General features: G+C 35.3%; 1 protein-coding gene across 1 annotated transcript in view; it reads right to left on the minus strand.

The window, feature by feature from the left end:
• The window catches only part of PCDH15 (protocadherin related 15), an 807,822-nt gene that overhangs the window by 405,931 nt on the left and 376,979 nt on the right, over nt 1–24,912 (minus strand). Inside the window, exon 6 of the mRNA XM_060286024.1 lies at nt 2,198–2,317. Within this exon, the coding sequence (XP_060142007.1) occupies nt 2,198–2,317 (120 nt within the window). The remainder of the gene's footprint in view (nt 1–2,197; nt 2,318–24,912) is intronic.

The following is a 24,912-nucleotide window of genomic DNA, read 5'->3' on the forward strand; positions in this document are numbered from 1 at the left end:
GTGGTTGCAAAAGCCAGAGGGGGCCACATTTTCAGGTTACATATATTTGTAATACATACAAGTTTGTTTTAACTCTAAGAAATAAGCAGGATAATATTATGATGCTATTAATTATAAGCAGAATTTCTAGAGATTTAACAATTTAAGAATATAAAAGTCATCAGATAGCTCTTTCTCAGAGATTTTATAAGAGAAGAAACTGGCATTGAGGTTTGCATTAACTCTCTATGATGATTAAAGATGGATTCTCTCTGTAAGGATGTGACTTGGTTAATGCTTTCTCTTCCAATATACCCTAACTTAAGTGCCGTCATGATGTCTTATTCTTTTGCCTCACTGAATTAGAACCATGCCCAGAGAATTTCTTTCGTTATTCCATAGTAGCGCTAGCTTGCTAAAGTACATTGTTTTTTTTCTTTTGCAATTTGGAAACTGCATGTGAATGACTGGTTTATTCAATCTGTAGGTAATAAAAAGTACATATTATATTTCATGCCAAGCCCAGAAATCTCTGAAAAGGGGAAGCATTCAGAAGGAATTACTGCATAGCTAACAAGGAATTTCAGCCTCACAAAACTTCTAAAAGATACATTCCAAGGAATACATTTCTGTCTCGCACTATATCTAATCCTTGGGTAGGTTTGCAATGTAATAAATATTTCCCTAAAATACATGGCCTGGTCATTCTATACTTTCTTGGAGTTTCATTTTTACAGCTTGAGGAGTAAAGATTAGGAAATGACCTTCATAAAATATAAGCTAGAAACATGACATACACATACAATTAATTATTTTAAAAATCTAAATAGTGAAGAAAATAAATGGTTTAGAAATATTCTGTATAGTCAGCTGCCTATTTCTACTTAAAAAAAAATGTTTCTCTTGCCCTTTTCCCTTCTGCTGTTTCTTTGATCTTTTCCATTCGACTTCTGTGTAACCCCTCATACTTATTGTCCTTTTCTGTCACATTCTCATCATCTCCCCATCTCTTGGTTTCATTACCTCTGTCTATAAACATGTGGAGGCATACATTTTAGGGGAAAAACAAAAACAAAATCCCCCCAAATATTCCCTTGACTCTGCTATACCCATGGGCCTTTTGTTTTGTTTTTAAATTTTTTTTGAAAATTTTAACTCAAGTGCTGCAACTATTTTCTTAGAGCACAACAGAGGAAGAGTGGAGCACATATTACTCTGAAATCGAGTCCTGACTCTCCAGCTTAGAGGTGGGTGTGTGTTACCAGGCAAGTCACGTCACCTATGAACCTGTGTTCGCTTCTATGTGATAGAGATACTACTACTAACTAATTGATTTGTGAGAATAAGATGAGGAAATGCATTCACAATTCACTTAGTTCTCACAATCAATTTGTGAGGCAGATCTTATTGAGAGCTCTTAGTCTCTACAATTTCAACAGGTTTTTTAAAATTGTTTAAAGCTTATATAAGAAATATATAATCTAAAAACAAAGATACAATGTTAACTTCACCACTTTTATGTTCCTAATATTAAACCTAAAGGAGAAGCATTAATTTAAAAAGTCACTTAAGTGATTTTAAAACTATGCTTTGGGGAGCCCTTGGTGTTCTGAGAAGCTGCCTTTGGGAAAAGAGGAAGGGAAAGATGGCAGGCAGGACTTCCAGCTCTAGCTTCAAGAAAACAATTCTTATTTTATTTGTGTTACATATACTATATCATTGGGAAAAATAATTTCACAGCCTAAGGCACAATGCAGAAGCCCCACTGTCTAACGCAAAAAAAACAAAAACTGAAAAACCTATTGCTAGAGGCTTTGTCCTCTTCTCTACCTCAGGTTTCATTGGTGGAGAAGGGGCAGTGGTGGTATTAATTTGCAAGTTCCATAAAGCATACGCATCACATTGGTAATATCATATCCAATGATTTACTTAGAATGCTTAGGAGTCCACTAACATAATGGAAATTTAATTAAAATGACATATTATACCTATGAATACATTTTAAACTTTTACCTACAAAACTCACCAAAAACTAGCTTTTATAAGTATAGCACAAATATTTTTTAAAATATAATTTTGAGATAGTTATTAATAATAGTATAATTACTAATGTGGTTCCATGAGCTGAGCAATAGAGAAATATAATAAATATCAGCTGAAGTAAATATTAATTTTATTCCTTATAGTGAACTCACATTGCAAGTAGATATTTACATACCGGATCATCTGGATTATATTGAATAACATATTCTATCTGTCCATTTGGGCCATCATCTATGTCTGTAGCTCCATTGTCTCCTGAAAATCCTGTAAATACTGTGGTGCCAACTGGAGTGAGCTGAAAAAAAAACAAAAGAAAAACTGTCAATTCTCATTTGATCAACAGCACACCAGAAGTGTCCTGGCACAAAAACCAGACATTTGTTACACAAAGGAAAAAAGCAGGCAGTTGCCCACAACCAGAGATCTGAAGTATTTCAAAAGAACACTTGCAAACACATGAGTTCCTATGAAGTCTGAAATTTCCAACGCCATGGTCCTTGCTTTGGATAAAGAAATAGAAGGCCCTGATTCAGTGTGAAGCGCATTTGGACCAATTTATGATCATTAGCATCTTAGCTCCTACGGAGAAATGCATCTGCTGTTCCTCCTTAAAAAAACCTTGATGCATTAAGTTATCTACAAACTAGGATTTAAACTGTAAGAAGGAATTAGTTACTTTATTTTAAAATCAAAAACCATTTCAGAGAGATCAATGAAATCCAGTCGGTAATTACATGCAAGTGGCAAATTTAAGGGAGAGAGTTGGAGACAATGGATTCCCTGTCTGTCAGAGGAGAGAGAAAGCTGGGATATTCTTTAGTGCTTGTAGTATCGGTTAAGTAGAAAGCCATTGTGTGACAGAATTGAAGAAATGGTAATATCTTTTCATTTTGGTTTAAAACAAAACATAAAATGGCATATAAGACCATGATTTCACATTTGGAGCATCTAGCTTTATTTCTTATTGATCTCCAACAGAGAATCACTGTTGTTTTCTCTTACTTGTAGGTCTTTGTATTCCTACATCCACAGTCCTGTCTTCAAGCTTTAGCTGGGATCCTTCTCATTAGTTACATTTCAACTTAAGTAAGTATTGCCTTCTTCTAAACCATTCCTGACAGAATTTCCCTACCCCACATCAGAACATGGCACCCTTTTCGTTACTCTTATATTTCACACTTTACTTCTCTAATCATCACACTGTCACAATGAATAAATGAATTTAGTCAATAAACATAAGCTTTATGCCTCTAAAGAACACAGACTTTTAAATTTTATTCTGAGATATGTTTTGTTAGGTTTTAAATGGGATTCCTTAATGGAGAAATAGTTTCAGAGAGAAAAAGAAGGAGTTATCTCATTTACTTCTATTTTCAGGGGCTACAGGCGCAGATATCTGCAGGGATATCAGGCAATGTAAAAGAGTGAAGCAAGTCTCATGGGAATGGTGGCAACTGGGGAACACTTCCCCCTCTAAAATGGTAGCTGCTACTCAGCCTCAGCAAATTCTTGCCATAATGAAATATGGAGCCAATGTTACTACATCTTCTAATGTTCTAATTTTATAAGAAATCTCTTGGTTCTAAAGTCAGCAACAGATTTTAGAGAATTAAACTATGAATTTAATGCCCCCCCCATACATCCTTTGGCACAGCAAACACAGGAGTTTGCAACCTCTGATTTAGAAAAATAATACAATTATGATTAAAGAAGTGATTTTAAAACTGTGCTTTGGGGAGCCCATGCTTTGGGGAACCGTGAGTACAAAGTAGCGTATTTATAAAGTCAGCTCTCCTGGCAGGCAGCTTTTAAAGGCAAACTTTGACTTTCTGCAGCTCAAAGAGAACTGAGGATAAAGTGAGAGGAGATAGTTTTAATAGCACATATATGAACACGGGCACACCTTTGGAAATGTTAGTTAACAAAAAGGCTTCCAAGCCAACATTTTAATATTTTTTTAATGTAATCCCTGTCCCCAAAGACATCATTCTCTCTTATAAAAATTCACCCACTCCTATGCAGTTGTGCCTTGGTTTTTAAATTATGAAAATTTAAAACTGAATGGCAACAAGTTGTTTCCAGATATCTAATAAAACAAACTTAGAGTATTTAAAGATCTTTGTTGCCAAAGTAAATAACTGTGCCACAGAGTTGAATTAAAAAATTAAAAACAAGCAAAAGACAAAAGGAAACAAACCAAAAAACTTGAGCAATAGGTATCTGAAATTTTTGAAAATAGACTTCTGCCCCTACTTTAAAAATGTGGTATTTAGCTGTTGACAGCAAAGGACTCAAGTAGTATATCAAGTTATTAGTTCAGCATTTTATAGTGAGTTTTGCTCCCTTCCATATGTACAAATGTTGTACATTTAGGCCAAACATCTTAGCACAGATTGTTCGTTTTCACTACTGGAATAAGTAAACATCTACACACAGACATACACATGTAAAATGCAACGTTAAAATGGACCCATAATTGAGCTACACACATTAATTCATTATCTACCACGCGAATGGTGGACCTGTTCAGATATAGGCTAGCGTTTGGAAACTTTGAAGCTACTATAAGAGAAACAGCTAAGAAAAAAGAGGGTTAAGGCATTTTGTTTTAATATGGAAGGTCTGGCAAGAGTAAAATGGGTGCAAGAGTAAAATGGGGCAAGAGTAAAATGAAATGGCCTATACCAGATGCAAACAAGCAAAAGAGAGAGCATGCAAAATGGGTTTAACAAATAGATTCCAGCAACTTATTTCACTCATTTTCTTTATATATATATATATATATATATATATTTATATATACCCAACAAAAATATATACATATCTATGTACACAACAAAAATATGTACATATCTATGTACACATACACATATCACATATATAAATTCACACATATCACTGTTACTTATTCTTATTACAGAGACATGGCACTCTAGTGCTTTCTGAATTTCTAAATATTACGTGGAGGTTGAAAATCTTCACAGGACAGTCAGGTTGTTTGTTCTACCTGTGTTGCGCTATACATTATTATTTACAATTTTCAGGGCACATCTGCCATACAGATGGTCATGTTCTGTGCCCTTTAACATTTCAATGAGTCTCAGAAATATAAATTTGGTTTTCTGAAGAGCATTCTATTCATGGGATGATTATCAGCTTGGGCACCTGCCTGAGGGTTTCACTTACTTATTTAGTTCATGTCTTTTTCCACAAATGATTTTATACAACTACTGGGAAAATAAAGAAAAATGCATAAATGTACACATAAGTTAAAGAAAATAAAGCCAGAAAATTCAATATTTCAAGAAGATGCATAAGAGAAATTTGAATGTAAAAGGTGAGCAGTTCTCAGTTAATTGATTATCCTGTGAGCCACAGCTGCTTGAGCCAACCTAAGAGAAGAGAAAATTTTCCTGACTAATCTTACTTGCAATATTTCCCCACAGAAGTATTGTATTCGCAGTTTCATATAAATATAGTTGATTCTCATCATCCATGGTAGTTCTGTACTATAAAGACACAATGAACACTGAATTAACAAATACTGAACCAATGCTCCTAGGGGGAATTCAAGGTTATTACATTGCTGAGGGGAACACAGGATTAAGTTCCTGCAAGCCTCTGGTTACAACATTTTCATCAACAAATCAATACATAACCTTGTTTTATGGTTGTTTCTGTTTAAAAACACTTTATTTAATATGTTTGGTCTATTCTACTGTAGATGCTCTATATTGCACTTTTCATTTTATTGACTGAATTATTCAGCTCCAGAATTTGTTTGGTTCTTTTTTTTATGAGTTCTATCTGTTTGTTAAATTTCTCATTTTGTTCATGTCTTGTTTTCCTAATTTCACTGAATTGCCTTTCTGTGCTTTCTTGTAGCTCATTTAGTTTTCTCAAGACAGTTATTTTGAATTCTTTATCAGGTAAATCACCAAGTTCCATGTTTTGGAGTTCGATTACTGTAGGATAATTGTTATCTTTTGGCGATGACATGTTTCTTTGATTCTTTGTGTTTCCTGGAGATTTGCATTAGCTGCTTTCGCATTTGATGTAGCAGATACCTCCTCAAATCTTTTGTAATTGTGTTGCAGATATTTTTCTTGGTCACGCTTACATCTGGGGTTTTCTTCAACCTTGTATGAATACACCGCATATGTTGCTCCAACAGAGGGCTGGAATCTCTCCTCGAGAGGAATGGACTTTTACAAAGTCTCTTTCATCCACAGGTGTCTGCCCAAGTCAATATTACCCAGGTTTCCCCAGACCATGACCCAGAGGAGTTGGGGCCATTTCACTGCTCAGCCAGTTCAATGGCTTCTGCTAGTTCAAATTCCAAACCAAGGTCTCTCTGCCTATTACCCAATGCACAGGTGGGCAGAACTACTTCCAGGTCTCTTTGCATATAGTGTTGGATCCCACAGCTACAGCAGAGGTACTTCTGTTCATAGATAGATGCTAATTTTTATTTGTTCAAAGCGGGGACTTAAAGAAGGGACATCTTACACTACCATAATGTTGATGTCACTCTAGGGCAACTTTATATTCAGCAAAGAAATGGTATGTTGTTCATTTTGAAGAAAATATTGAGAAGGATGAATCTTGGAAAGCACTCCATAAATCATAATATTGTGTTAAATGTACATATTTAGTGATAGGGTAATGCCACTGGCATCAATGGCCTTGTATTGATAGGTAACAATAATCTCCTGACATTTATATCTATTATATATTTCTTGGAGTCTCATGTAATATATTTACATGAAAACTGACATTTTGGTAGAAATAAAATACTAAAATATATAATTTCTGAATATCTAAAATAGTTTTTTATACATATTTTAAACCAATGCCTTCCGACAGACTTCAATGGCTTTAATGATTAAAGAGAAAATGTACAAGAGTCCAGAAGAAAAAAATATTTTTTATAATAAACACAACTAAAATAACACCACTTGAACTAGGAAATAATTGATACAAATGATGATATTATCCAGTTTTGAAAACCTTCTCAAGAAAAAGGCACCCCAAAGGAATAATTTAAAATGCAATTGGTGTGATATTACTTTCTTACATACTTCATCAAGAATCCAAGTGTTTAGTTTTCCCCTCCCCTCTAAAAAGGATAGAACTTCTGAAGGGTCATGGACATTAAATAAGCTGAACTAGAATTCACTATATAATGATTTACATATAATAATCATTTAATGACAGAACATCAACAATGGTAGTGGGTGCTCTATATCTACTCATAGACATTATCAAAACAGAAACATTGTCTTTAGTGGAGCAAGATTATGTATAAGTCTATATTGGACTAATACATGTTTATTTTTCAGTTACAAATATTGTAATCTGACTTACTGTGTACTAGACAGCTATTTTGCACCAATTATTCTCTTAAGAACAAACACAAATGATTTTCTCCTATATTTTTGTAGCATGAATCCATCCTCCTTATAATTGTTAATTTTATGCCTCAACTTGACTGGGCCATGAGTTGCCCAGATATTTGGTTAAATATTATTCTAGGTGTGTCTGTGAGGGTATTTCTGGATGATATTAACATTTGAATTGGTAGACTGAGTAAAGCAGATTGCCCTCCCAAACATGGGTGGGCCTCATCTAATCCACTGAAGACCTGAATAGGACAAAAAGCTAGTAAGGAAGAATTCACTCTCTGTTCCTGACTGTCTTCAAGTTAGGACATCTGCCTTCTCTTGCCTTCAGATTTGGACTCAGACTGGAATTTAGACAATCAATTCTCCTGTTTCTCAGACTTTGGCCTTGGACTAGAACTATACCAGCTGGGTCTTCAGCTTGACAACTGCTAATCTTAGAACCACTCAGCCTCCATAATCGTATGAGCCAATTCCTTATAATCAATCTCCCTTGCTATATCCCTAAATCAATCAGCCTATCTATCTATCTAATCTATCTATCATCTATGTATCTCTCAGTTCTGTTGACTAATACACTCCTGATCCAGTTTCTCAACAGTGAACAAATAAAATTGAGTATTTGATTTTGCACAGGTAAAGATTCATCTCCCATCTTCTAACTCATCAAGGTCTATATGGCTACTGTATAGCACTTTATGGAACAATTGCTGATTTAACTGCAACAGGGGCCATAATATCTTTTGGCACTTTGATCATACTCCATGATCCTTTGAAGATTATCTACAGTGATTCCATAGTCATCTATACAAGATATTGTAAATTCCTGAACTCTAACTTATGTTGTCCTGGAAAATACACCTATTTTAAAATGATAGTTACTGTCTTCTTCTGCCCCTGCACTTATTTTCAGGCTCTTCTCATTATACTGCATGATCTAAAGATCATCTTCCATAAAAATCTTTCCAAATTAGAAGCCACTCATGCTTTGGCTATAATTCAGCCTTTAACCTCCTTCTCTGAAAAAGTAATTTTATGAATCTCTCTTGCATGTCATCCCTGCCTTACAAATACGCTTTAGAAATAGTAATATATTTAAAAACCAATGGGGTCCAACAAATGAAATGGAGTGATGAATTTGTAAACAGGTGCATATTACTGAGAACTTCAGCTTTTTCTCACAATTGCAACATTACATTATCTCTGAATCTGTGATTATTGAGTGAGAGTTTATTTTGGGCCAAATCACTGTTTCTATGACCATTATTTTGGTTTTATATTAACTCATTAATATAACATTTGTTTTATTCAAACATTCAACCAAATCAAATGTCTATTTGAAGTTTATCTTAAAACTTATAGAATCAGTACCAAATAGTACACATTCTTAAATTCACATTCAGTGGGTATTATCTTGCAGTGATTTATTGAAATCAAAAAGAAAAATATAATAAAGGAATTACATATGTTCTTCATTTTCCCTTTAACATAATATAGCTTTTGCGCCTGTGTATAAAATCTTGACTCTGTTTTATTCATGAAAGCTAGATAATTAATATTGAAAATCATTTCCTCTGAATAAATTTTTTAAAATAAATTCATGTAGATAATCAAGACAATATGGTACTGACACAAAAACAGAAATATAGATCAATGGAACAGGATAGAAAGCCCAGAGATAAACCCACGCACCTATGGTCAACTAATCTATGACAAAGGAGGCAAGGATATACAATGGAGAAAAGACAGCCTCTTCAATAAGTGGTGCTGGGAAAACTGGACAGCTACATGTAAAAGAATGAAATTAGAACACTCCCTAACACCATACTCAGAAATAAACTCAAAATGGGTTAAAGACAAATGTAAGACCAGACACTATAAAACTCTTAGAGGAAAACATAGGAAGAACACTCTTTGACATAAATCACAGCAAGATCTTTTTTGACCCACCTCCTAGAGTAATGGAAATAAAAACAAAAATAAACAAATAGAACCTAGTGAAACTTAAAAGCTTTTGCACAGGAAAGGAAACCATAAACAAGACAAAAAGATAACCCTGAGAATGGGAGAAAATATTTGCAAATGAATCAACAGACAAAAGATTAATCTCCAAGATATATAAACAGCTCATGCAGCTCAATATCAAAAAAACAAACAACCCAAACAAAAACTGGGTAGAACGCATAGCACAGGGAGATCAGCTCGGTGCTTTGTGACCACCTAGAGGGGTGGGATAGGGAGGGTGGGAGGGAGGGAGATGCAAGAGGGAAGAGATATGGGGTTACATGTATATGTATAACTGATTCACTTTGTTATAAAGCAGAAACTGACACACCATTGTAAAGCAATTATACTCTAATACAGATGTTAAAAATAAAAACTGGGCAGAAGACCTAAATAAACATTTCTCCATGGAAGACGTACAGATGGCCAAGAGGCACATGGAAAGCTGCTCAACATCACTAATTATTAGAGAAATGCAAATCAAAACTAGAATGAGGTATCACCTCACACCAGTTAGAATGGGCATCATCAGAAAATCTACACACAACAAATGATGGAGAGGGTGTGGAGAAAAGGGAACCCTCCTGTACTGTGGGTGGGAAGGTAAATTGATACAGCCACTATGGAGAACAGTATGGAGGTTCCTTAAAAAACTAAAAGTAGAAATACCATATAACCCAGCAATCCCACTGCTGGGCATATACCCAGAGAAAACCATAATTCAAAAAGACACATGCACCCCAATGTTCACTGCAGCACCATTTACAATAGCTAGGTCACGGAAGCAACCTAAATGCCCATTGACAGACGAATGGATAAGGAAGATACGGCACATATATACAATGGAATATTAATCAGCCATAAAAAGGAACAAAATTGGGTTATTTGTAGAAACGTGGATGGACCTAGAGACTGTCATACAGAGTGAAGTAAGTCAGAAAGAGAAAAACAAATATCGTATATTAACGCATATATGTGGAATCTAGAAAAATGGTACAGATGAACTGGTTTACGAGGCAGAAATAGAGACACAAATGTAGAGAACAAATGTATGGACACCAAGGGGGGAAAGCAGCGGGTGGGGGGTGCGATGAACTGGGAGATTGGGATTGACATATATACACTAATATGTAAAAAATAGATAACTTGTAAGAGCCTGCTGTATAGCACAGGGAACTCCACTTCGCTGTACAGTAGAAGCTAACACAACATTGTAAAACAACTATATTAAAAAATTTGTTTTTTTAATTTTAAAAATATTCATGTAGATAAGTATCTTTAAGATAAGAGTAAGGATTATTATTAGAGAGAGTGATAAGTAGCTCTAGTCATCTTTACTAAAACCTGAAGAGTAATTACACTTAAATTGAATTAAGCTTAAATTGAATATATATGTGTGCATATGTATTGATATATACATACAGAGAGAATATATATATGAAAGAACTCATTAAGTTGAAAGTTGTCAAACAGTTGAATACATGAATATTTTAAAACGGGTGAAAGATTGATTCCCATTTACATGCTTAAAGTAGAAAATGTATTTTTATGTGCTTTTTCTCTCCCCTTAATATCCTCCTTTTTTCTCTGTTACCCATCTCCTGCCTCCTAGAATGTGCCTAATTCCTTGGAGGAGGAAAATAGAGACAAGTAAAAGGAACAAGGGCTTAGTCTTTCATTCTTCAGAAGCTTTTGTGTACTGTAGATTAAATGCTAGTACTCTCTATTTAAAGAAACTCTGTGAATGGGAAGGGCTCTAAAGGTACATGATTTTTACTCCTTGAATAGTTAAAGATATTTATCAAGTTTCCAATACCATGGACCATATTTCTTAAAAAAATGATTTGTTTTACTTATATAAAAAATCACCTTATTATGAAATATTAAAAAAAATTTTAAATGAACAAACCAAACAAGAACAAACACATAGATACAGAGAAGAGAGTCATGATTACCAAAGGAAAAAGGGGATAGAGAAAGGGCAAAATTGGTAAAGGGGGTCAATAGTATGGTGATGGGTGGTAACTAAACTTTAGGTGGTGAGCACACTGTAGTGTATACAGAAGTCAAAATATAACATTGTACACATGAAATATATAATGTTATAAACCAAAAAAGAAAAGATTATAAACTACTAATACAGTCAACTCCTTGAGGCCAAGGACGATGTCTTCATAGAATATGAATTCAATAAATGTTTATAACTAATGCACTGTGGAAAAAAAGAAAGACATTATATGGGTAACTGATGGAGCTGGAATGGTAACTATGGATCAGAAGTAGTAATGTATCAGTGTTCATTTCCTGATTTCTGATGGCTGTACTGTTATGTGGGAGAATATCCTTATGTGTTGGAAATACACACTAAAGTATTTGGGGGTAAGAAGGACTCTTTTCAGTAACACTCTCAAATGGTTTGGAGAAAAAGCTTGTATTATTCTTATAATGTTTCTGTAAGTTTGAAACTATTTATACATTAAAATAAAATAAACCTTTCCTTGTTAAAAAAAATCACCTTATTATATCTAGAAATTATAAAGAAAACAGATATAAAATGTTAAGAAAATATTCTTAACTATATATGGAATCTCTCTGTTATGCTTCATCATGGAGACCATCTGTGCATTTAGATCTACCAGAATGGCTCTGAGAAGAACAGATGTTCAAAAATACATATATTAGGGCTTCCCTGGTGGTGCAGTGGTTGAGAGTCCACCAGCCGATGCAGGTGACCCAAGTTCGTGCCCTGGTCCGGGAAGATCCCACATGCCGCGGAGCATGTGCTCCGCAACAGGAGAGGCCACAACAGTGAGAGGCCTGCGTACCGCAAAACAAAACAAAACAAAAATACATATATTAAATGGAGACAGATGATATAGTCACAATGAAATGTGAAAGAATAGCACAGAACTAAAAATGTGATCAGGAAAGTGAAAGCTCAAATTGAATAGATTCAGAGACATTTCACCATTGTGAGAGAAAGCTGAAGTTCTCAATAGTGTTCCACTAATTACTGCCTGTTTACAAATTTATTTTTGCATTTCATTTTGAAGACCCCCTTGGTTTTAAAAAAAAGTTATAGAAATATAACTATTTCTAAAAAGCATATTTCCAAGGCAGAGTTGACTTGTAAGATGGCCAGAACCTATACTAAGTATTTTAAAAGCATTATCTCTTATAATCCTCAATACAACATTTTAACATTATTTTTTGTTATTATATTTATTTTACAGTTAAGGAATCCAAGGCTGAGAGCTTCTGCCTGATGTCATACTTCTAATATTTGGTAGATAAGGACTGCAACACAGATTATCTGGCTTCAAAGTGTTAATTCTCAAGCACTATGAAATATATTATTTCAAAATTTTTGCAATTTGCTATTAAGAAACTTTTGACAAGAAAAGAAAATGAAAGAGGAAGTAAATATAATTTGGCACATAACAGAACCAAGATATATAGTAATCTGAAATGATACAATTTGGATGATGTATTACATCAAAGATAATTTATGTTTGGCCCTAAGGAAAAATACTTTTGATATATTTTACAGAAAGACAAATAAATCCAATTTAGCTTGTGCCTGTGTTTCAGAAAACGTGGATTAAATAATTACTGCTATTGAAAACCGGTTGGTTCTCAGCAAGTAAATTATTTCATGACTCCCCAAATTCACCATTTCAGCATGCTAACCTCTTCATTAGTAATCAAAACTTTATTGCTAGTGTATGGCATAATGTCTGAAAAAGCACTCAGTAAATGCTCAAGGGGCAAAGAGAAGAAGGAAGAAAATATATCCAACCACAGTAATTTGCATTTTCATCAATGGTTTTCAACAAATCAATGTTTCATAAATCACTAATAAAAATGTTAGGTGAAGGTTTGATGAGGAACAGGATATTTACAAAGTCTTAAAGTCGTTTTCCACAAAATAGTTTTAATTACTTATTAAGTACACAAAAATGAATAAATATAGTAGAAAAACCTGGCAAACACTGTCTTTCCAACATGATAAAAGCTATCATTACCAGAAATGGGACACACTGATATTGTGAGTCTCTTTTATTACATACTATGAAGAACATGCTATCACTTTTGTGGTATTTCTGAACAAAATCTATAATCATGAGGAAATACCAGGTAATTCTAAATTGAGAAATATTCTATAAACTGTCCCACTCCTGGAAATTATTAAGGTCATTAAAGTCAAGGAACTATTAAGGAACTAAGATTGAGACTAGAAAGACATGGCAACTAAATGCAATGTGTGACCTTAGGTTGAATCTCTGACCTATAAAGGACTTTATTGGAAAAAAAATCAGCAAAATTTGGCATCTGTAGATTACATACTAATATTGCATTAATGTAATTTCCTGATTTTGATGGTTATATTGCAGTTATATAGATGAGTATCTGTGTTTTTAGGAAATACACAATGAAATGTTAAGAATTTAAGGGGTTTCATATGTGCAACTTACTCTTCATTGGTATAGAAAAATAGTTGGGACTTCCCTGGTGGCGCAGTGGTTAAGAATTCTCCTGCTAATGCAGGCGACACTGGTTCGATCCCACATGCTGTGGAGCAAATAAGCCCGTGCGCCACAACTACTGAGCCTGTGCTCTAGAGCCTGCGAGCCACAACTACTGAAGCCCATGTGCCTAGAGCCTGTGCTCCACAACAAAAGAAGCCACCGCAATGAGAAGCACGCCCACTGCAGCAAAGAGTAGCCCCCACTCGCCACAACTAGAGAAAGCCTGCATGCAGCAATGAAGACCCAATGCAGCCATAAATAAATTTACTTTAAAAAATAGTTATATATCTATATATGATATATATTTGACTGTACTGTCACATACAAATAAGCAATATACTGTATGACATTTATATATATGTGTATATGCATGTATGTGTATACACACACATCTCTATCTGTTCATTTATCTATTAGAAAGAAAGATTATTTGACCAGTACTCTTCAAAACTGTCATCAAAAACAAAGAAAGTGAAAACAGATACAGTCCAGAGAAGACTAAAGAGACACGATGACTGATAGTACTATGGTATCATAGATGGGGTCCTGGGACAAGAAAAAAGACTAGTAAAACTAAGGAAATCTAAATAAAATATGGATTTGAGTTAACAGCAATGTTTCACTGTTGGTTCAGTAGTTGTTAAAATATGTAGCATACTAATGAAAGATATTAAGAATTGGGGAATTTGGAACTCTATTACTTCTATTAAAATGTTATTTAGGTCTAATTATTTCTGATGTTTACATAAATGGTAGAAAATGTGAACATAAACAGACCATTTCCATAATCATTTTCATTATAATAAAGTCTAAGACTTAAACGTATCATTTACTATAAAAATATTTTTAAGGATAATAAAATTTTATTTATATTACGTTTAGTTCTTATAAATACATAACATACACTTGAGGCAACTGTTAGCCAAAAAATAAGGGAGACAGAAAGAGAGAGAGAGAGGGAGGGAGAGAAGGAGAGAAAGAACAAAAGAGAGAACAAAATAGAGCAAGAGAGAGGTTCTCATCTTTTCCTATGGTTTAATTTGGCTGAAGTTCAGCTTTGGGTTCCTGCTGATGGGTCTGATCATTAAAATGTTTTTAATCATTCACTTAAACCCTAGGGAAAAAATCAAAACATTTCAGAGCCCCTTTTTTAAAAAAATTAACTAGCATATTAACTTTATTAACAGGTATTGTTGAAAGACATGATCATGCCGCATCAGGAGAAAGAGATATAACAACATCTGAAGTAAAATAAAAATTCTAATTAAACCAGCATATGATACCAGCTACCATGAAATACCCTCTAGGGTATGCCCACTAATCTACATGTAGTTGGGCAAGATGTTCATCTTGATATACTCGTCATTGGGTTACTTTTTATAATTCTTCATGAACTTAAAATCATTCAATAAAAAGTAATATATATATTCCAAACGCTGTGTTCCTTTCTCTTAAAACTCTACCTAGCACATGATCATTTACTAAATTGTGAATCGAGATGATAATTTAGACCAAAGAAGCAAGTGTAAATCTTTTCAAATTAGTAATAATACTCTTCAGATTAATGGTGTTATTTACTCCTTACTCTTCCTTTATGTATCTGAGCTCCATCATTCTCTTGCCTGATGCACTTGTACAATATGGTGATCAAGCACTCGGTTTTGGAGTGAGACTGCCTCAGTTTCTCACTTAGATCTGCCACTTAGTAGCCATGAGATCTTGGGCAAATTAATAAATGCTTTTCTGTCTCAGTACTTTTTCATCTTATTGTGTAAAATGAAAACAATACACACAAATAATTTGAGTCTGTGTGTAGGTACAAGTAAGTTTTAAATAAGATTTAGCATTCATAAATGATAACTGTTAGAATTAATCAGTCAATACTGTTGTAATCTGTCCTGGTTCCATTCAACATCAGGAGATATGATGCTACTAAATTGGCAAAAGATCTATGCAGAAATCTGTGAACTAATTTTAGATAACAAATTTAAAATTAATCTGGTGTCAAGTTAGTTCCTAATGACCATGTGAAAAAATCAAAGAAGAAAAATAAATACTAAAATTATTCAAAATCTAAAGTTTACAGGGCTTCCCTGGTGGCGCAGTGGTTGAGCGTCTGCCTGCCAATGCAGGGGACAAGGGTTCGTGCCCCGGTCCGGGAAGATCCCACATGCCACGGAGCGGCTGGGCCCGTGAGCCATGGCCGCTGAGCCTGCGCGTCCGAAGCCTGTACTCCACAACGGGAGAGGCCACAACAGTTAGAGGCCCGTGTACCGCAAGAAAAACCCTAAAGTTTACAGACTTTTAAGATGTTAACCAGGACATAATCTGTGATATACTTGTAACATCAACAGTTATGAAACGACTGTTCCTGAAACCTAACGTTGTTTCAACTGCTAACCTTTACCTTACTAAATTGTAAATGGCATTTTAAATTTAGATTTATGAAGCATCCTTTAAAGTTTCCTATTATTAAGAACTTAGAGAACTTGATCGAACACAATTTATTAAATTGACTGTGATTATTTTGGTACCCCTTGCATCTGAGCTTCATAAAACTGTGCATGTAGAAAAATCTTGTTGAGATAAAAAAACATTTCGACTAAGGGGAGTCATTTTAATGTTACTTAATAAATATGACTACTTTTTCTGGGACACGAAAAGTATGGTAAAGATTCTTAAGCAGCGTATAGTCATATCCAAATAAGTACATAATTTGCCCCTAAAGTTATGAAAAAAGGGCTCTAATTCACATAAATACGTAACGTCCCCCTAGAGCTACGTAAACAGTACTATAATTCAAATAGCTCATATTTACCAGGTTAAAAGAAAAAGAAAAACTGGGTTTCTTTTTTTGTCATCACTGTTGTGTCACCCTATATAATTTATCACAATCACCTGGAAAGATTTTACTCCTTTCTAAAATACTTCCCACGTATAAGCTTCTCAAATTTAACTCAAAACAAACACTTTCTAAATCATTCTTATCTCAGGAAAAATCAAAGTGAACATATATGTTAAATAATACTTTCCTGTTGCATGATTGTTCCATTTCTGCTTCATTGAGAAGTCTATTAATACAACTCCTACAATGTGTCAGGTACTGTTCTACTCAAATAACAAAACAAAGTGCTAGCTCTAATAGTGATTCAATTCTAACAGGGTAGATATAAAATAAACAAATATATATATATACACACACACACACATATATACACACATACATATATATGTATATATATCCATATGTAATAATCAGGTTTAAATAAGTGATCAACTAATTTCAGATTTTTAAAATTAGTTATAAAATATACAGGTGAGGTGCTATACACTAAAATCTGTGGACTTATTTTTCTTTCTTATTCTAAGATTTATTACATGTATTCATTAAACTCTATAAGGTAGGTTTCTAATATTTTCATTCCCAGTTTTTACATGAGGAAACATGTTTCTCTGAAACACACAGAAATTTTAATTTTTTTAAAGATAAATGCAATTTAAAAAATGGTAAGCCAGCTCTATCATAGTTGGACAGTTGAGTTGTCTCCAGTTTTTGATTATTATGGAAATATCATCAACATATCTCCTTATACATGCTTTCTGGTGGACATATGTACCACTAGAGCAGACCTGCTGAGTCACAGGGTATCTACTTGTTTACCTTTCTTTTCTTTTCTTTTAACATCTTTATTGGAGTATAATTGCTTTACAATGTTGTGTTAGTTTCTGCTGTAAAACAAAGTGAATCAGCTATACGCACACATATAATCACCATATCCACTCCCTCTTGCAGCTCCCTCCCACCCACCCTATCCCACTGCTCCAGTGGCCACAAAGCACCGAGCTGATCTCCCTGTGCTATGCGGATGTTTCCCACTAGCTATCTATTTTACATTTGCTAGTGTATATATGTCAATGCTACTCTCTCACTTCGTCCCAGCTTACTCTTCCCCTTCCCCGAGTCCTCAAGTCCATTCTCTATGTCTGCATCTTTATTCCTGTCCTGCCCCTAGGTTCATCAGAACCATTTTTTTTTTTAGATTGCATATATACGTGTTAGCATACGGTATTTGTTTTTCTCTTTCTGACTTACTTCACTCTGTATGACAGACTCTAGGTCCATCCATTTCACTACAAATAATTTTACAATTATTTGAATTTTACAAATAATTCAATTTCATTTCTTTTTATAGCTGAGGAATATTCCATTGTATATATGTACCTCATCTTTTTTATCCATTCATCTGTCATTGGACACTTAGGTTGCTTCCATGTCTTGGCTATTGTAAATAGTGCTGCAATGAACATTGTGGTCCATGTCTCTCTTTTTTTTCTTTTTTTTTTGTGGTACAGGGGGCTCTCACTGTTCTGGCCTCTCCTGTTGCGGAGCACAGGCTCCGGACGTGCAGGCTCAGCGGCCATGGCTCACGGGCCCAGCCTCTCCGCGGCATGTGGATCTTCCCAGACTGGGGCACTAACCCATGTCCCCTGCATCGGCAGGCGCACGGACTCTCAACCACTGCGCCACCAGGGAAGCCCCATGTCCCTCTTTGAATTATGGTTTTCTCAGGGTATATGCCCAGTAGTGGGACTGCTGGGTCAAATGGTAGTTCTATTTTTAGTTTTTTAAGGAACCTCCATACTGTTCTCCATAGCGGCTGTATCGATTTACATTCCCACTAACAGTGCAAGAGGGTTGGTTCCCTTTTGTAGTATAGTCTGAAGTCAGGGAGCCTGATTCCTCCAGCTGCTTTTCTTTCTCAGGATTGCTTTGGTTATTCAGGGTCTTTTGTGTTTCCATACAAATTGTGACTTTTTTTGTTCTAGTTCTGTGAAAAATGCTATCGGTAGTTTGATAGGGATTGCCGTGAATCTGTAGATTGCTTTGGGTAGTATAGTCATTTTCACAATGTTGATTCTTCCAATCCAAGAACATGGTATATCTCTCCATCTGTTTGTGTCGTCCTTGATTTCTCTCGTCAGTGTCTTATAGTTTTCTGCATACAGGTCTTTTGTCTTCTTAGGTAGGTTTATACCTAGGTAATTTATTCATTTTGTTGCAATGGTAAATGGGAGTGTATCCTCAATTTCTCTTTCAGATTTTTCATCATCAGTGTATAGGAATGCAAGAGATTTCTGTGCATTTATTTTGTATCCTGCTACATTACCAAATTCATTGATTAGTTCTAGTAGTTTTCTGGCAGCATCTTTAGTATTCTCTATGTATAATATCATGTCATCTGCAAACAGTGACAGTTTTACTTCTTTTCCAATTAGGATTCCTTTTATTTCTTTTTCTTCCTTCTGCTAACTTTGGGGGTTTTTTGTTCTTCTTTCTCTAACTGCTTTAGGTATAAGGTTAGGTTGTTGATTTGAGATTTTTCTTGTTTCTTGAGGTAGGACTGTATTGCTATAAACTTCCCTCTTAGAACTGCTTTTGCTGCAACCCATAGGTTTTGGGTTGTTGTGTTTTCATTGTCATTTGTTTCTAGGTATTTTTTGATTTCCTCTTTGATTTCTTCAGTGATGTCTTGGTTATTTAGTACTGTATTGTTTAGCCTCCATATGTTTGCATTTTTTACAGTTTTTTTTTTCTGTAATTGATATCTAGCCTCATAGCGTTTGGGTCAGAAACATACTTGATACAACTTCAATATTCTTAAATTACCAAGGCTTGATTTGTAACCCAAGATATGATCTATCCTGGAAAATGTTCCATGAGCACTTGAGAAAAATGTGTATTCTGTTGTTTTGGGATGGACTGTCCTATAAATGTCAATTAAGTCCATGTTGTTTAATGTGTCATTTAAAGCTTGTGTTTCCTTATTTATTTTCATTTTGGATGATCTGTCCATTGGTGAAAGTGGGGTGTTAAATTCCCACACTATTATTGTGTTACTGTCGATTTTCTCTTTTATAGCTGTTAGCAGGTGCCTTATGTATTGAGGTGCTCCTATGTTGGGTGCATATATATTTATAATTGTTATATCTTCTTCTTGGATTGATCCCTTGATCATTATGTAGTGTCCTTCCTTGTCTCTTGTAACTTTCTTTATTTATTTGTAGAGTTTCTGCTGAGAAATCAGCTGTTAACCTTATGGGAGTTCCCTTGTATGTTATTTGTCGTTTTTCCCTTGCTGCTTTTAATAATTTTTCTCTGACTTTAATTTTTGCCAATTTGATTAGTGTGTGTCTCGGCGTGTTTCTCTTTGGGTTAATCCTGTATGGGACTCTCTGTGCTTCCTGGACTTGGGTGGCTATTTCCTGTCCCATGTTAGGGAAGTTTTCAACTATAATCTCTTCAACTATTTTCTCGGGTCCTTTCTCTCCTTCTTTTCCTTCTGGGACCCCTATAATGAGAATGTTGTGGCATTTAATGTTATCCCAGATATCTCTTACGCTATCTTTGTTTCTTTTCATTTTTTTTTCTTTATTTTGTTCTGCAGCAGTGAATTCTACCATTCTTTCTTCCAGGTCACTTATCCGTTCTGCCTCAGTTATTCTGCTATTGATTCCTTCTAGTGTATCTTTCATTTCAATTATTGTATTGTTCATCTCTGTTGTTTGTTTTTGTTTTTGCGGTACGCGGGCCTCTCACTGTTGTGGCCTCTCCCGTTGCGGAGCACAGGCTCCGGACGCGCAGGCTCAGCGGCCATGGCTCACGGGCCCAGCCGCTCCGCGGCATGTGGGATCATCCCGGACCAGGGCATGAACCTGTGTCCCCTGCATTTGCAGGTGGACTCTCAACCACTGCGCCACCAGGAAAGCCCTATCTTTGTTGTTTGTTCTTTAATTCTTCTAGATCTTTGTTAAACATTTCTTGCATCTTCTCGATCTTTGCCTCCATTGTTTTCCCGAGGTCCTGGATCATCTTCACTATCATTATTCTGAATTCTTTTTCTGGAAGCTTGCCTGTCTCCTCTTCATTTAGTTGTTTTTGTGGGGTTTTATCTTGTTCCTTCATTTGGTACATAGCCCTCTGCCTTTTCACCTTGTCCCTCTTTCTGTGAATGTGGTGTTTGTTCCACAGGCTGCAGGATTGTAGTTCTTCTTGCTTCTGCTATCTGCCCTCTGGTGGATGAGGCTATCTAAGAGGCTTGTGCAGGTTTCCTGATGGGAGGGACTGGTGGTGGGCAGAGATGGCTGTTTCTCTGGTGGGCAGAGCTCAGTAAAACTTTAATCCACTTGTCTACTGATGCGGGGGGCTGGGTTCCCTCCCTGTTGGTTGTTTGGCCTGAGGTGACCCAACATTGGAGCCTACCCGGTCTCTTTGGTGGGGCTAATGGCGGGCTCTGGGAGGGCTCATGTCAAGGAGTACTTCCCAGAACTTCTGCTGCCAGTGTCCTTTTCCTCACGGTGAGGCACCACCACCCCCTGCCTCTGCAGGAGACCCTCCAACACTAGCAGGTAGGTCTGGTTCAGTCTCCTTTGGGGTCACTGCTCCTTCCCCTGGGTCCCACTGCACACACTACTTTGTGTGTGCCCTCAAATAGTAGAGTCTCTGTTTCCCCCAGTGTTGTCAATGTCCTGCAATCAAATCCCGCTAGCCTTCAAAGTCTGATTCTCTAGGAATTCCTCCTCCTGTTGCCGGATCCCCAGGTTGGGAAGCCTGACGTGGATCTCAGAACCTTCACTCCAGTGGGTGGACTTCTGTGGTATAAGTGTTCTCCAGTTTGTGAGTCACCCACCCAGCAGTTATAGGATTTGATTTTACTGTGATTGCGCCCCTCTTACCATCCCATTTTTGCTTCTCCTTTGTCTTTGGATGTGGGGTATCTTTTTTGGTGAGTTCCAGTGTCTTCCTGTCGATGATTTTTCAGCAATTAGTTGTGATTTTGTTATTCTCGAAAGAGGAAGTGATAGCACATCCTTCTACTCCACCATCTTGAACCAATCCTTGACATTATTTTTTAATCTAGTCTGAAAACTTTGTTTTTCAATTTGAGTATTTTCCCCTTTACTTTTAATGTAATTTTTGTACAAGATGAATACTTTTATTTTGAACACTCTTAGTAAGTGTTCATATTTTTCCTACCTATTCTATGTTCTGTTTTGTTTGTTCCCTTTCTTTATTTTGTTTGATTAATAGGTATATTATTCATTATTTCATTCATGTTCTAGGCAACAAAAACATTAGACTGTACTTGTTGGTTATCTCCTGGTTTATAATTAGTGTTCTTATGTTTTAAGTATATATCTGTTCTTATGTTTTAAGTATATATCTTTACATGATATATAAAGATATACATACATATCATGTAAAGTTATATACTTAAAACAAGATATATATATATATATCTTTTGCATCAATACCCCCTCATTCTCATACTACTTTGATTTTTATTGATACCTACTATCTGTCATATTCTGCAAAATCAAAAACAAACAAACAAAGCAAAACACCTCACTTTGGCAATCTTAATTTACTCACTGTGGTTCACAAATCTTTATGTCTATTCGACATGGACTATTCGAGATCTAAAGACATTCCTTGCTGGGTTGCAACAACTGATATTCTCCTCAGATTGCAAATCTTCCCAAAAGTGTTCTTCTCTAATATATTCTCTCAGTAGGATCCTGCTATATTTTAAGCCAGAACCTCAAAGGTAATCTAAACAATATATAGTGTCTACACTTTTCTCCTTTACCCTCTGCAATTAACAGGTCATCTTTTCTCATTAATTTATCCACCTAATAGCCTTCCTACACCCTCTTTTTCCATTTTTATTCAGTTCAAGATTTTTACCTTGCATCTCTTTTCAGCTCACCTCTTCAAAAAATTCTCCATCCAGCTGTGGGAATGATATCATAAATTGGCAAATCTGAATGCACTTATATTCTAAGCCATTTACTGGTCCCTTATTGCCTAAAGCTCCTCTTTATAACTGATGGTGCCTTTCAGGATATGACCCCAACTTGTTCTTCAGTTTCTTCTACTTCCATTCAATCCTTTCTTTTTTTTTTTTTTTTTTTTTTTTTTTTTGCGGTACGCGGGCCTCTCACTGTTGTGGCCTCTCCCGTTGCGCAGCACAGGCTCCGGACGCACAGGCTCAGTGGCCATGGCTGATGGGCGCAGCCGCTCCACGGTATGTGGGATCTTCCCGGACCGGGACACGAACCCGTGTCCCCTGCATCGGCAGGCAGACTCTCAACCACTGCGCCACCAGGGAAGCCCTAATCCTTTCTTAATTTAAGCTTGTTATACAGAACTCCTTATATTTAAGTCAGTAGCAATCCATGAAAATAAGGTCTAAGTTAAACAAAACTTAAGTGATAGTAGAAACAGTTCACCACATAAATTCAAAACACCATCAGGAGACAACAGTGCTGAAAACAGACATGAAGTATGTATTTTTGATTAGTATAAGGCCAAAATAGAAACATTACCATAATACAGTGGCATGAAATTTTATTTAAGACACCTTTTTTATTTATAGAATATTATTCAATTGCCGTTTTTATACATCAAAAATAGTTGAACATTGGCAATTTCCTTGAGTCCAACCTTATAATTACATCTGAACTCTATTTCCCCAAGTTTCCAGGAACAAAGAAATAGAGTTCAGAATTTTTATATATACCCTTGACGTTTGAATGGTACAGGTCCACTTACATGCAAATTTTTTCAACAGTAAATACTACATTACTACACAATATATGGTTCCTTCTCCTCCCTTCCTTCCTTCCTTTCTCTCTTTCTTTCTGACTGTAAACCATCTACCTGTCAAGAGAAATGCAAGGAAACATTCTTTCAGAAGGTGCCAACAAATTATCTCCAATAAATCACATCATGTCACAGCAGCAAAGTACATTTAGTGTGATATTCAAGGTGACCAAAAGAACAAATTAATATTGACTAAAAAAATTGCCCATCTGTAATGAGATCATTAAAGACCAGGACAAATATAACCTCTACATTATCCTGAGATTAATTCTTCACAGGCGCAAGAAAACACTACGTCTGCCTTGACTTGTCCTTGTTTACTTTTTATTATGTCAAAAGGAATTTTTTGAAATGGGATGCATGTGTTATCAAAGACATCACTGCCAGAAAATATTTATCTTCCAAAAATTACTTAAGAATAATCAGCAGCAATTAGACTTTGCAATTTGTTCTTCGAACCAACAAGACTAATTACTTAATGATACAATTATCCAAAACTAATTGAGAGTCTCCAATTACCCAGAGAGAAAAAAAATACTTGCAATGCTTTATGTCTCACAAACAAAGAATTTTAAACCTTGGTAGCCAATTCATGTGCTGCTCCAGGTCTTGGTTTTCTCACAGTTAATAAGGAGAGTGACTAATCAGGACTTTAATTTTAGAAGCTTCTTTTATAAATCTGTGATGATGACTTTGTACCTATCTTTTGCATTCTGATGAAGTGTAAAATATTTTGACACCAACAATCTCTTAAACTCTGAATGATTTTTTTTTTTTTGGAAAAGCATTTAGATCTTTCTAGTCTTAACTGCATTAACTGCATGCCTTATACTAAAAGAAGAAATAGCATGGAAAATATCTTGCAATCTTGCACAGAGTAAAATGTATTTTACTTAATTTTATTTTACAGGCAGCACTGTAGTTGCATTGTGTATATATGTATACATATATATATATACACACACACACACACACAGACATAGTATATATACACACACACATACATATATACATACACATATATACATATGGGTATATATAAAATTGCAATGTATTTTCCCAGTGGAGAGATATAGATATAAAGATAAACCCATTCAAGCCAATTAAACTAAGAACTACTCAGATAAATGAAGGATGAGAAAAATAGCTAAATTTCATTTTTTCTTATAATTATGTTTTGATGTTTAAATAAACTTTGGACTCTTTACAAGAAAATAGATATGAGAGAGTATGAGCAAAATCAATGGAGGAAAATATCATCAATTACACACATTCTACATAATCAAATCAT

Source organism: Globicephala melas, chromosome 16 (assembly GCF_963455315.2).
Source record: "Globicephala melas chromosome 16, mGloMel1.2, whole genome shotgun sequence".
NCBI lineage: Eukaryota > Metazoa > Chordata > Mammalia > Artiodactyla > Delphinidae > Globicephala > Globicephala melas.